We start from the raw sequence: 13081 nt of genomic DNA, 5'->3' as shown, positions 1-13081 counted from the left end.
TTTTTTTTATATATATGTTCATGTACAACTGAAAAACCGTGCTCTACACTGGAATCTGACACAACACTGTAAAATGACTACAATTCAACAAAAGAAGTTTAAAAAAAAAGAATTAAACAAACAAACAAGCAAAACATCACCTCTATATCCCAAACCCAGAGTACCCCAAGGACCTAGGAAATATTTGGTAGGTTTCTACCACACACAAATCTGCTTGTTCCTTTTTCCAGATATTAAAAAAAAGTTCAAAATACATACATACGTACAAATACAGCAAGCTGACAGAGTTACTGCTGGCCCTGCCCCCACTCAGCATGGTGGGGACCACTCAGGAGACAAGGAGCTGACCTCACTGCATCGGGGCAGGGTTCAGACTGATGGGGCAGGGAATCATTGTTCTGAAGCCAAACTGGAGGTGATGGCAAGCCCAGCCTCAACCCTTGCCCAAGACTATCTGTCTACAGGACAGGCCTGATAGACAGGTGAGGGGACAGGGCGTGCCTTATTTGGAGTCACAGGCCTCTTGTTCAGTGGTGGTGTCCACTGCAGATGCCAGGCTGTCCTGGCCTTCCAGCCTCTCACGGATCAGCTCCGCAATGGCCCCCTTGAGCCTGCTTTTCTAGCTCCTCCAGCTTCTTGGCTACGTCTCTCTTAAGGTCCCAGTCAGGCTTCTGTGGTGCAAGGTTGGCCAGGTCCACTTCCTCAGTGTTGGGCTCTGGCTTGGCGGCCTCCAGCTGCTCCTTCACCTTCTCTTCCACCGCGACTGGTTGGGCCTGGGGCACCCTCCTCCTCTTCAGGTTCTCATCCTCTGGGACATAGTTCTGCAGCCTGAGTTCCCTGTGCTTCTTGCCTTCCACCTCCCCTTCTCTGAGCTGCTTGGTCTTTGGCTCCCCATCTTCCTTGTCCTTGCGCCCAGTTTTCTCCCTTAGGGCCTTCAGCCCTACCTTCCGTCGCAACGCCTCTTCCTCTAACCGGCCCACACTGGCCATAGTAGCCGCCATCCTGCCCGCAGACCCCCTCTTCTCTTGTGCCACATAGTAATAATATTTCAAGTCTGTCTGCTACTTCTATCATTACTCTGAATCTGTTTTTGTTGATTGATTTTTTTCTATAGGTCATGGGTCACAATTTCCTGTTTCTTCCATTTCTAATACTTTTTGTTTTTTTCATACTGTTGGATATCATGGACACTAGGATATTGAGTGTCTGGATCTTGTCTTTTGTAAGAGTTTTGTTTCTGCGGATGGTTAATTTGCTTGTGCATCAACTTGTTCATTTTTAAGCTTTAATAAAAGTGGGTCTAGATTATCGTTACACCTAAGGTATGGCCTTTCTGGGTCTCTGATGAATCCTGGAGTGTTTAATGAAGTCTCTTAAGTGGATTTTTGGAACTGAGATACCTCTCAGCCATGTATGAACATCAGTAATTGTTCAGCTCATGCTACTTGGGTAGTTGTTCTTTGCCAACTTGAGTAGAATTCTATAGTGTACCTGATCAATTTACTACAGTGTACCTGATCAGTTTACTATTTGACCATAGATTCCTATGCAAATTTCTGGAACTTCATCTCTGTACAATTCTTTCTGATACCCTGCTCCATAAATTTCAGCTATTCAAGCAATTTCTAACTTAGCTACGTACTTAGGTCAGTAAGATTGCCATGTTCTGTTTGTGTTCCTCCTCCCTATTCTATAGTCTGAAAAAAGCCTCTAGGTTTAAAAAAAAAAGGGGGGGGATGGGGGAGATTTTCTTGGGATTTACTTTGTTTCCCTTTTGAGGGCACAGTCCTGTGTTGGCTCTTATCCAGTGGCTGAAAATAGTTGTTTCATATTTACTTAACCAGTTTTTTGCTTTGCAGGAGCATAAGCTGATATCAGTTATTCCTATACATTTGGAAGCAGGAATCTCAAAGTCTATGTGCTAGCATTTAGCTCATGGGATTTTTTTTTTTTAAATTGTAACAGTTCATTCTGTTTTAATTATATCCTGTTTTGCTGTACTGTTTCTATAGCACAGTGTTAATATTTTAAAATTTAGCTGCTAATAAAAGCTAACAGTCTATATAATGTTCTAATATTTTTGAAGCTATTACTATTTTTAGTTCTACTGGCAAGATAAATTTTATTGTGATTTTATTTTATTTTATTTTTTTAATGTTTTGGTTTTTTGGAGGGGTAGGCAAAGTTTATTCTAGGAAGAGCAACTCATTGATAGCTAAAACCATTTTAAAATTTACATTTATTTACTGTTGTCTCTAAGAACAGTTTAGAGCTTTAGCTTTTTAAACTTACATAGTTATCTAAGGAATAAAGCCAACCACAAAATAAGAATCAACAGAATGGAGAGGGAAGGCAGGGCATCCCTGGTGGGCACAATGAAATTATGTTTAATTTTGAATTAACATATGCCCATGTTATAGACAGGGTGACAAATAGAATACTGTGGTATTCATTCCATACCAAGGAAAACCCTTATTCACAATTCTGAAATTTCAGGAACTCCTCAAATATAAAAATTTCGGAGATGGGATTGTAGACATGTATTTTTATTTAATTTGACGATTCTGTTTTGGAGAACCTAATATGTTTGCCCACCATGTTGCTTTACAAAGCCTATTTTAAATGAATTGTTGTGAAACCTTTGCTCAAGGTGTACTGTGTGTATTATTTTGGGTCTTTCCCTAAGTACAAGTAAATTCTCTAAAAAGTTACTTTAAGTCTTACGGGTTTGGCTAAAGCAGCATTAAGAATCTTATCATGGTAACTTTCTTCCCATATAGTTCTGTAGAATGAACTTTAGTGATAGAGTTACATGGGGTTTTTAAAAACCAGCAAATAAACTTATTTTTTAAATTTGGTACATTTACACCTTTTGAATGGTTCAGAAAAGGAGTCCTTATGACTATATCTTCTATTACATTTTAAGACTGATTTTATAAGATTCCATTTTGATTAGACAAAAACCTCTGTTAAAATTGAATTATACACAGATCTGGCTTTATATGTTTTGGGGAAAGAAATTGTTGAATGAAATATACACTATTTCCTATTTTTCTTGTTAACTCTGTATATTGCTAACGTTTATCCTTGGGCAAGAGTGGAAGTTTTAAAGAAATTTTATGGGATAAGCTAAGTTGAATATTTGTTTATTACTCTTTCCATTAAACTGTGAGAATACTACTTTCACTAGTAATGAGTGACCTGTTGTAGGAGTAGTGCTTTTATGAAATAGAGATTGAAGTCTGTTTCTTTAAATACACACTCATTCTTGATGGGGGAGAAATGAATTCTTAGTTATTTGGAGGGGTATGCCATTCTGAATTATTTTTACACATTGTCACTTTGACAGAAGATAATTGGATTAATAGCATTGAGTACAATTTCAGGGTGGAAGACTTCCAGATTTCATTAATTGGGAGCATAATCTTTAGGAACTTTACTGTTCTGAAGTCTGATAAAATAAAAAGCTGCTATACTATTATTGTCTCATTCAAAGAAAGTGGACTTTGATTTTTAATTTTCTTTTGGTAAATTCAGTTGTTTGGGGGAATTATCCAGTTGATTAGTTATTCTGTGTGTGTGTTCATTTTTCTCACCTTATTTTTTGGGCATTTTTATTACCTATTTGATTGTAATACTGACTAAGCAAAGAAACAAAAGGTGAGGTTAAAGTTAAATTTGTTGATTAGAAGATCTGTTAAAAGATGAAAACTCTTGGCTTTAATAACATCTATGTTAATAAAATTTAATAAAATTTTTGTATGTGGGAGAAAGGGCTCTTCTCATCTGGGACTCAGAAGACCTAGACTGTAGGCCCTCCAATACAAACTAGGTATTTTGCCACTAACAAGGTATGTAATCTCTGGCAAATTGCTTGTTTTCTAAATCACCTGCTCAATAAGGATTGAACCTTTTGTGCTTAGTTTACAGGAGTATCATGAAGATTAAATGAGATGTTAGTGTGAAATCCCTTTGAAAAATGTGGTTCTGTAAACAATATAAGATATTTCCAATAAGACTAAGAAAAAAAATACTGGAATCCTGAGTAGTTCAGCTATATAAAATAAAGTCATATTTTCATGTCAAGTAAGAATATAAAATGTCTATGATTTTTATATGCTAGTTATGAATTTTTTTAGGTATGAATTATATTGATATAAGTTCACATTTATACTGTGGGATAGCAGACTATTACGTAATTTTTGCATTAAAACTTTCTTGTTAAAAAAAAGTCAGAATGTTAATAGCAGTTGCTTCTGTGATGGGAATATGGCTTAATTTTCCCCTCTCTTTTCTCTCTCTGCTTTCTACAATGGCTTTATTTTACTTTCATTAGTGGTTTTATTATTTTTTTTAAGAACAATCTTTTCCTTTTTTACTGTGCTAGGTTACTCTCTTGTTATAGAGAGAGAGTTTTAATGGTTATGTGTAATGACTCTGAATCCAGATTGTCTGGGTTCAGATCTCTTTTTCCATCACTTAGCTGTGTGACCTTGGCCAAATTATGTAAACCTCCCTGGACCTCAGCTATCTTATCTAAAATGAGAATAAAAAGAGTACCTACTTCATGCCATTGTTAAGATTAAATGAGATTTCCCTATAAGACTCTTAGCACAGTGCCTGACACATAGTAAATGCTTAGTATTTGCTATTATTACTGTTTTACACATCTTTTTCTCATGGTTTATCTCCATGATTTAAGATTTCTTTTTGATAACTCAGCAAGTACTTAAGATTACGTAACTGGTTTTATTGTCTGAAGTCAGTGTTTGAAAACAGAGCTGTTTGATTCTGAATGCAGCTCTTTTTACTACTTACCTAATTCCTTGAAGTAAAATTTTCCATTTATAATATTTCCAGTATGTAAAAATTACCTCAGAATGTAATGCTACGAATATGATAGAGAGATGAAATTTATGATTTGTATACTTTGACAGAGAAGACTGTTAGCTAGACTCTTTTTGTATCTTATTTGCTGTATTGGCTTTGGTAAATTTAAGCCTTAAGTGTAAAAGCGATCTTTAATGCAGAGTAAATTAAAAGAGATTATTAGGCTTTTGCTGACTTGATACTATTAGTTCTGGCATGTCATTAATTTTAGGTTTCCTTTTTAACACTTTCATTTTTTTGTAATCTCAACTATTAATAAATGTTGTTCGCATTTTCCCTGTCTTTTGGTGAATATATGTTGGGTATATACCTAAAATTGGAATTGCTGGGTCAATGTATGTGTATGTTTAGTTTTATTAGTTACTGCCAAACTATTTTTTAAAAATCTGGTTTATTGAGGTATTATTTTCATACCATAAAATTTTGTCTGCTGAACACTTGGACCAATTGATTATTTTTTTCTCCTGCCAGCAATGTTTGAGAGTTCCAATTGTTCTTTATCAGTTGATATTATCTAACTTATTTTGATTAAGTATAATTTAAAGGTATGACATTGTGGTTATGATGTAATTAAGCACCCTTTATAGGTTTATTGGCCATTTAGATAACCTCTTTGGGTGTGTTTTTTCAAGGCTCTTGCTCAATTTTTTAATAAGCTGTCTTTTATTGTTACTGACTTACACAAGTTATTTATGTATTCTGGATATAAGATCTTTGTCAAGTATGTTTATTGCGGATGTCTTCTCTAGCTTGCCTTATTTTTTTTAACACTATCTTGAACATTTAAAATTTCCTGTTTAAGGGATCTTGTCCACTCAACGTAATGAAGATACTTAAAAATATTTTTTTCTGGAAGCTTTATTGTTTTACCTTTCACATTTAGAGTTGTCATGCCTTCAGAATTTTCAGTTGTAAAGAAGGGTCATTGTGGTTCTGGTAATCTATTTTTTTCAGTCTTTGTCTTTTTTCTCTTTATGCTTCGGTTTAGATAGTTTCTATTGCTATGTCTTCCGTTTCACTGATCTTGTCTTCTGCAGTGTCATGATTGCTTTAATCTTATCTGATGAAGTTTTCATTGTAGAAAAATTTTTTAATCTCTTAAAGTGTTACTTGGCTTTTTCCCATGTTTCAGTTCTCTCTTCATATGTTTATATTTTCTTTAAATTCTTAATCATATTTATAATAGTTGTCTTGATATCCTTATCTCATAATTCCACCATCTCTGTTTTATTTTTCCTGGTTATGGGTCATGTTTTCCTGCTTCTTTGCTTATCTAGTAATTTTTTATTGAATATTGAGGATTATGAAATTTATATTGTTTTACTGGATTTAACTATCTTTTAACACATTGATTTCCACCATGTCACCCAACTGAGTGACAGTTGGTTTCCTCAGAGGCACCTGATCCACAGTGGGCAATCAATGTGTTAAGAGTGTTGAACTTTATTACAACAAGCAGTGAAGGTACTTGTCTGCCTATCAGTCTAGGGCTTTGTTAGGGAACATCTAGAGTACACTTATTCTAGGACTAGTTTTTGTCTACTATTGAATAGATCTTCCTACAGAATTTTCTGAATTATGCAGCTGTTCATTGAAGACTCTGTTCTGGCTGCTTGGAACTCTCAGTACCATGTGAGCGTGGAGAATTGTTGAACCTACTGCTTCATTCTTTGGTCTCATGAAGTTTCACCCTGTATATGCAAGACTTAATTCTTAACAATTTTCAGCAACAGATGCATGGGGATCCCATGCAGATTTTTGGATCTCTTTCTCTGAATAGTTCCATCATTTTCAGTAATCTGCCTTGCGGAGTACCTCAGCCTTTTTGAACTTCAGTCTTTGTCTTTTCAACTCTGTGGACTGTTGTGCTCAGAGTTAGATCCTTCTCCCTGTGCTGTGATCTATAAAGCAGTGACATTTCTAAACTTAATCATGTCTCCCCCACCCCCATGTTTCACAGTTCTATGCTGCCTCTTGTCCAATGTCTGACAATAGTTGTTTCATACATTTTGTCCAGTTTTCTTGTTTATGGTGGAAGGACAAGTTCAGCCTCAGTTACTCCATTATGGCCCAAAGCGGAAGTTCCCTTGCTGTATTTTTAGAGAAATAAATTTTTTGAAAGCTAATTGAGGGTTTTAAGAACAGTGCACTCAAACTGTTCTCTGTATTTATGTAGTTCCTGGAAAACAGTGACAGGTCAAGAGGGTTCCTTTTAAGTAGCCTAGTCTTTACATCATTGCTTCCTTTAGTGCTTATTGTTATTTAAATTATTGTAAGAAAACCATTATTTTTAGGCTTTCTGCTGAGTAAATAGGAACACTTAACTTAGTCGCTTAGCCTTATGTTTCCTTGGCTGAATATGATTAATGATAGCTCCCAAGATACCGCTTCCCTCTTTATCCCCAGATCAATTTGCCTGTTGATTTTTGTGGGGCAGAGAGTTAGGAAGCTATTGCAGAGAAACGAATTGATGGATCTACCAGAGAATGGAAGTGTGAGGGAAGAAAAGCATGGAGGATAATTAGATTTTTTGCTTCATCATCTGAGTGAGAGCGAGTTAAGGAAGGGCATCTGCTGAGACGGTGAACACATGGTGAAGAATAGATTCTGAAGAATAAATCATTTGTATTTTGGATAGTATATTAGGTTTGAGATGTGAACATCAAAGCAGAGATGGTAAGTACATAATAGATTATAGAACAGCTTTGTAGTTGACTGTACCATTGGGCTTAAGCAATTGATTTCTTGATGCTGAATGTAAAATTTTAGACTTCCTGTTTTGTTTCTACACATTTTTCTACTATGATTTTTGTTATTGTTTACATTAACTATCCCTCCCAGATTTTGAATGTATTGTTTCAAAAGTTGAGTAAAATTTGTTTAAACACATGATAGTGAATTCTGGCATAGATCATCATAGCTTTAAGATGCGGGGTTTTTTTTAATGTAATGAATTCAATACTTTATAAATAATAATTGTTACGAAAGCACATGTTGGTACTTAAAAAGTCAAATAGTACTAAAAGGTTTATAATGGGAAAAAGTTTGTCAACTTTCCCCTTCCCTACCTTCCTACTCCAGAGTCAAGCATCTTCAGTCCTTCTAGCCATTTTCTCTGGTATTTGCTTTCCTATTGCTTAGTAATACTATTTCTTGATAAATGACTTTTAGACTTTTGTTGACTTTCAGTTATGGAAACTGAAGGCTTAGAACTTCATTATTCACACATTTACGCATTTGTCTTTTCCTCATTTTCTCATTATAGTTATATCACAATATTTTGATAAACCAGTACTAAATATTTACATTTTTATAATTATATATGTATTACTTATTGTTGAGCTAAATATTATACTGAACCATACATTCATATAAGCCTTCTCCTGTCTTTACTTATTCACTTGCCTGGTTTTCTATAGACTTATTGCTCATTTTCCCCAGATGTGCTTTTATTTCTGTCATGGGCTTATAAATAATATTTTCCATATTAAGTACAACGGTTCCATTTTTGCCCTTGTAAAAGACCTATTCCAGGGCCTTCAGCATCCTCTTTCATTTTGAAGTGGTTATTCTCCAGTCCTTTTTTCTGCATTAGATTACTTATTTACTAAGTCCCATGTTGTCTTTTTTTGTTTGTTTTGAGTCCTTTTAGTAGCTTCCTAAGGAAGAGTGTGGAGAGATAAAATTTTAGCTTTCTGAGAAGCTTTAAAATGTCATTTTACTCATATACTTCATTGAAAATTTTGCTAAGTAAGGAATTCTGAATTTTGAAGGCTGTATATAGTTATTGCTTTCAGCAATATTCCATTGTTAACTTTGGAATTAAATTTAGTACTGTTCTGATTACAGATCCTTTTTATGTGACTTTGTTTTTCCTCTGGAAGTTTTTAAGGACCTCAATTTCCAGGCTTTGAACTTTCCTTATGATGTGCCTTACTGTGGTTCTTTTTTCTTCCCCTTCATTAAATTTGCATGCAGTTGTTTGTCCCTTGTGGCTTGAGAGAGAAAATGTAATTTTTAAATATAACTTCTTTTCTTCAATTTGTTAATGTGGTGTATCACATTGATTAGTGGATATTGAAAAATCTTTGCATCTCTGGGATGAATCCCACTTGATCATGGTGTATGGCCTTTTTAATGTATTGTTGGATATGATTTGCTAATATTTTGTTGAGGGTTTTTGCATCTGTATTCCTAAGTGATATTGGCCTGTAATTTTCTTCTTTTTTGTGATATCTTTGTCTGGTTTTGGTATTAGGGTGGTGGTGGCCTCATAAAATGAATTTGGAAGTGTTTTTCCCTTTGCCATTTTTTGGAATAGTTTCAGAAGGATAGGTATTGACTCTTGTCTAAATTTTTGGTAGAATTCCCCCATGAAGCCATCTGGTCCTAGACTTTTGTTTGTTGGAAGTTTTTTGCTTACTGTTTCAATTTTAGTGTTGGTGATTGGTCTGTTTATATTTTCTGTTTCTTCTTGATTCAGTCTTGGGAGATTGTACCTTTCTAAAAAATTGTCTGTTTCTTCTAGGTTGTCCGTTTTGTTAGTGTATAGTCGCTCATAGTAGCCTCTTATGATGCTATGTATTTCTGTGATGTCGGTTTTAACTTTTCCTTTTTCATTTCTGGTTTTATTAATTTAGGCCCTTTCCCTTTTTTTCCTTGATGAATCTGGCTAAAGGTTTATCACTTTCGTTTATCTTTTCAAAGAACCAGCTTTTAGTTTCATTGATCCTTTCTATTTTTTTTTTTTTAGTGTCTATTTCATTTATTTCTGCTCTAGTCTTTATGATTTCTTTTCTTCTGTATTGCTTTAGTGTGAGATTAGGTTGTTTATTTGAGATTCTTCTTATTTCCTGAGGTAAGCTTGTATCACTATAAACTTCCCTCTTAGAACCGCTTTTGCTGCATCCCATAGGTTTTGGATCGTTGTGTTTTCGTTTTTCATTTGTCTCTGTTTTTTAATTTCTTCAGTGACCCATTGGTTGTTGAGTAGCATATTGTTTAGCCTCTGCTTGTTTGTGGTTTTGCACTTTTTGTCTTGTAATTCATTTGTAATCTCATAGCCTTGTGGTCAGAAAAGATGCTTGATATGATTTCAGTTTTCTTAAATTTATCAAGGCTTGCCTTGTGAACCAACATGTGATCTATCCTGGAGAATGTTCCATGTACACTTGAGAAGAATGTGTACTCTGCTGCTTTCGGATGGACTGCTCTATAAATACCAATTAAGTCCATCTGGTCTGATGTGTCCTTTTAAGGTCTGCTTTTCCTTGTTGACTTTCTGTCTGGATGATCTGTCCATCAATATAAGTGGAATGTTAAAGTCTCCCACTGTTACTGTGTTACTGTCAGTTTCTTCTTTTATGTCTATTAATATTTGCTTTATATATTGATGTGCACCTATATTGGGTACATACATATTTATAATTGTTATATCTTCTTGGTTTGATCCCTTGATCATTATGCAGTGTCCTTCTTTGTCTCTTGTAACAGTTTTTATTTTAAAGTTTATTTTGTCTGATACAAGTATTGTGACTTGGCTTTCTTTTGATTTCCTTTTGCATGGAATACCTTTTTCCATCCTCTTGACTGAAAGCAACATGGGTGAACCTAGAGATTATTATATTCAGTGCAGTAAGTCAGACAGAGAAAGACAAACATCATATGATACCACTTATATGTGGAATCTAAAGAAAAATGATATAAATTCTATTTACAAACCACAAACAGACTCATGGACATAGAAAACAAACTGGTTTCCAAAGGGGAAAGGGTGGGAGAGGGATAAATTAGGAGTTTGAGATTAACAGATACTCATTACTATATATAAAATAAACAACAAGGACCTAGTATATAGCACAGAGAACTATATTCAATTCTTGTAATAACATAATGGAAAGGAATCTGAAAAGAAAAAATATATGTATGTATATGTATAACTGAATCACTTTGCTGTACACCTGAAACTAACATTGTAAATCAACTGCATTTCAATAAAAAATGAAATTTATAAAGTGTAACTTCTACATCTTTATGTTTTTCAATTTTCACATATTAACACTTGTTGGACCTTTTGGAGTGAGCTAATGGTTTTCTTGTTTTCTCTAATGTACATTCTGTCCCTTTGTCTTGCTTTTTTACTTTCTGTATTTGAACCTTTTGTGGGTTTTTGTTTGTTTTCCTGACATTTTAGTTGCATTTAGGGGAATATGGAAGTAACATGTGATCATTTTGTTGCATTTAACAGAATCAAGAATTTAGCACTGAATTTAAAATTGTTTGCATTTCTTGCTAAACTAAAGGGTTTTTTTGTTTGTTTTGACAGAGATGTTATGAACATAAACAGTATAGAAACGGATTGAAATTCTGTAAACAGATCCTTTCTAATCCCAAATTTGCAGAGCATGGAGGTAAGTACAAATACTGTACACTTACTTCTAAGCATAAGCAGATAAGGCTTTGCTTACTTTTCTGGTTTCATTTACGGGGGTTTGTCACTCCTAGCTGCCTTAACTATTTTCTAGATAGAGTGGATCTTACTATCCTTGACTCCTGTGAGAAGATGTTTAATACTGATATTTTGAATTTAATGTCAAGAAAATGATAACTCATTCTACTTGAGTTCTGATTTATTCCTGGTTTGCATATTAGCACCCTAGGAAAGGCAAAAGAATGTAGTAGAACAAATATGCTTATTTAAGTTTAATAAACAAGTTTATGTTAAGATTTTAGAAGAAAATTTTACTTTAGAACTTTGATCAAAGTAGAGAAATTTTACTCCTTAAAATAAGCTTATTCAGAAAGTGTCCGTTTGGTCCTTTGCTCATGAACCAGCATCTTTTTATTTAGCATTGTATCTTCATTAGTTTTTCAAGACAGTCATGTTTAAGATACGATTTATATATTATAATGTTCTGAAAGTTTACATAGGTTTTTACCTGTGTGATGATAGAATATTGGATGGTAAGATGTTTGTAGACTAAGGGCAGAGTGTGTAGCTAAACTTGTGAAGAGACAAAGGAAAAATAAGCTTTCCCTGGTCTGATTTGTGTAGTTAGGAAACATGGCTCTTTGGTAATTAATTTGATAATGTTCTCTTAGTATTGAAAAGGGAGAGAGTAATAGTTCTCTGGTAGTTTTCTTTACTCTTGTTTCTATTCTTTCACTATAATATAGTTATTTGAAAATGGAAAACAGTGGGAATAAAAATATTTAAATTTTTCTCCTTTTCCTTGGTAAGAAATATTTTTGTTGGCCAGTTGGCTATTAGGTTGTTTTATATTCATTTCCAAAGTATGCATAATGGTAATATAGCTTTTAATAGTGTAGTCACCATAGTTTCTCTCAGTAAAGCAGAGTACCAAATTTCGTTGTTTCTATAATACAATTTCCCCTTGTATTTTAACATATCTGAAATCAGGTTGCATATGAAATGTCATAATTTAATTGAAAGTATTTTTAAGAGTATATAAATTATGGTTTGTCTTAAACTAAATGACCACCTGGGTTTTCATTAACTAAGACACTTTAAGTTGTTTAATAAAACTTGCCAAAATACATTTTACCTGTTTAACAACAAAGGCTTACTTACTATAGTGATTTGCTACTTGCCAAATATATTTCGTTTGTTTGCTTACTTTTCCTTCAAATTATCCGTGATTTATAATGATTTGTACATAATTTTTTCCCTTCTTTTTTGCTTCCATTTCTTTGTATTTTACTATAAATGTTGACTCTTCCTCAGGATAGTATCTTTAATCTTTATCTTTTATTCCTAATTAATTTTTCTATAAATTATAAATTGTAGTCCTACAAGCTAGGCAAATAAATCATAATGAATATTTTGTATTCATTTGTGCCTCGTAAGATATACATTATAAAATTAGGAATACTGTTTTTCCTTTCTGAAAACTTAATATTTCTCTCAGCTCTCTTTTAATCTGTTGATTGTGAATGATAGGTGTCTGACATCTTCTTTTACTTGTATATTTAATAGTAATCCCAAAGAATCATATAAAAATAAGTTTATGAAAATCAGAAATGTGGTTAATTTATGTGTACATTTTAATTATTGAACAATGAGTGTAATCTTTATTAAGTTACATTCGCAGAGATAAATCTGTTTGGAGATAAAATTTTTCAAACTTTAAAGGAGTGATTTAATAAGATCATCCTGTGGAACATCCCCAAA

At 33.7% G+C, this 13081-nt stretch overlaps 1 protein-coding gene and 1 pseudogene across 2 annotated transcripts in view; one reads left to right on the top strand and one right to left on the bottom strand.

Annotated features, from left to right (window-relative positions):
- The window catches only part of NAA15 (N-alpha-acetyltransferase 15, NatA auxiliary subunit), a 73587-nt gene that overhangs the window by 15538 nt on the left and 44968 nt on the right, over positions 1–13081 (top strand). For both annotated transcript variants that reach the window (XM_031465745.2, XM_031465754.2), the window contains exon 2: positions 11216–11300. In XM_031465745.2, coding sequence (XP_031321605.1) covers positions 11216–11300 — 85 coding nt within the window. The remainder of the gene's footprint in view (positions 1–11215; positions 11301–13081) is intronic.
- LOC105087085 (coiled-coil domain-containing protein 12-like) lies at positions 473–1001 on the bottom strand (annotated as a pseudogene).

The sequence above is a fragment of the Camelus dromedarius genome, chromosome 1, assembly GCF_036321535.1.
Source record: "Camelus dromedarius isolate mCamDro1 chromosome 1, mCamDro1.pat, whole genome shotgun sequence".
Taxonomy (NCBI): Eukaryota; Metazoa; Chordata; class Mammalia; order Artiodactyla; family Camelidae; genus Camelus; species Camelus dromedarius.
The sequence above is the reverse complement of the archived record's forward strand: the minus strand, read 5'-3'. Positions and strand labels throughout refer to the sequence as shown.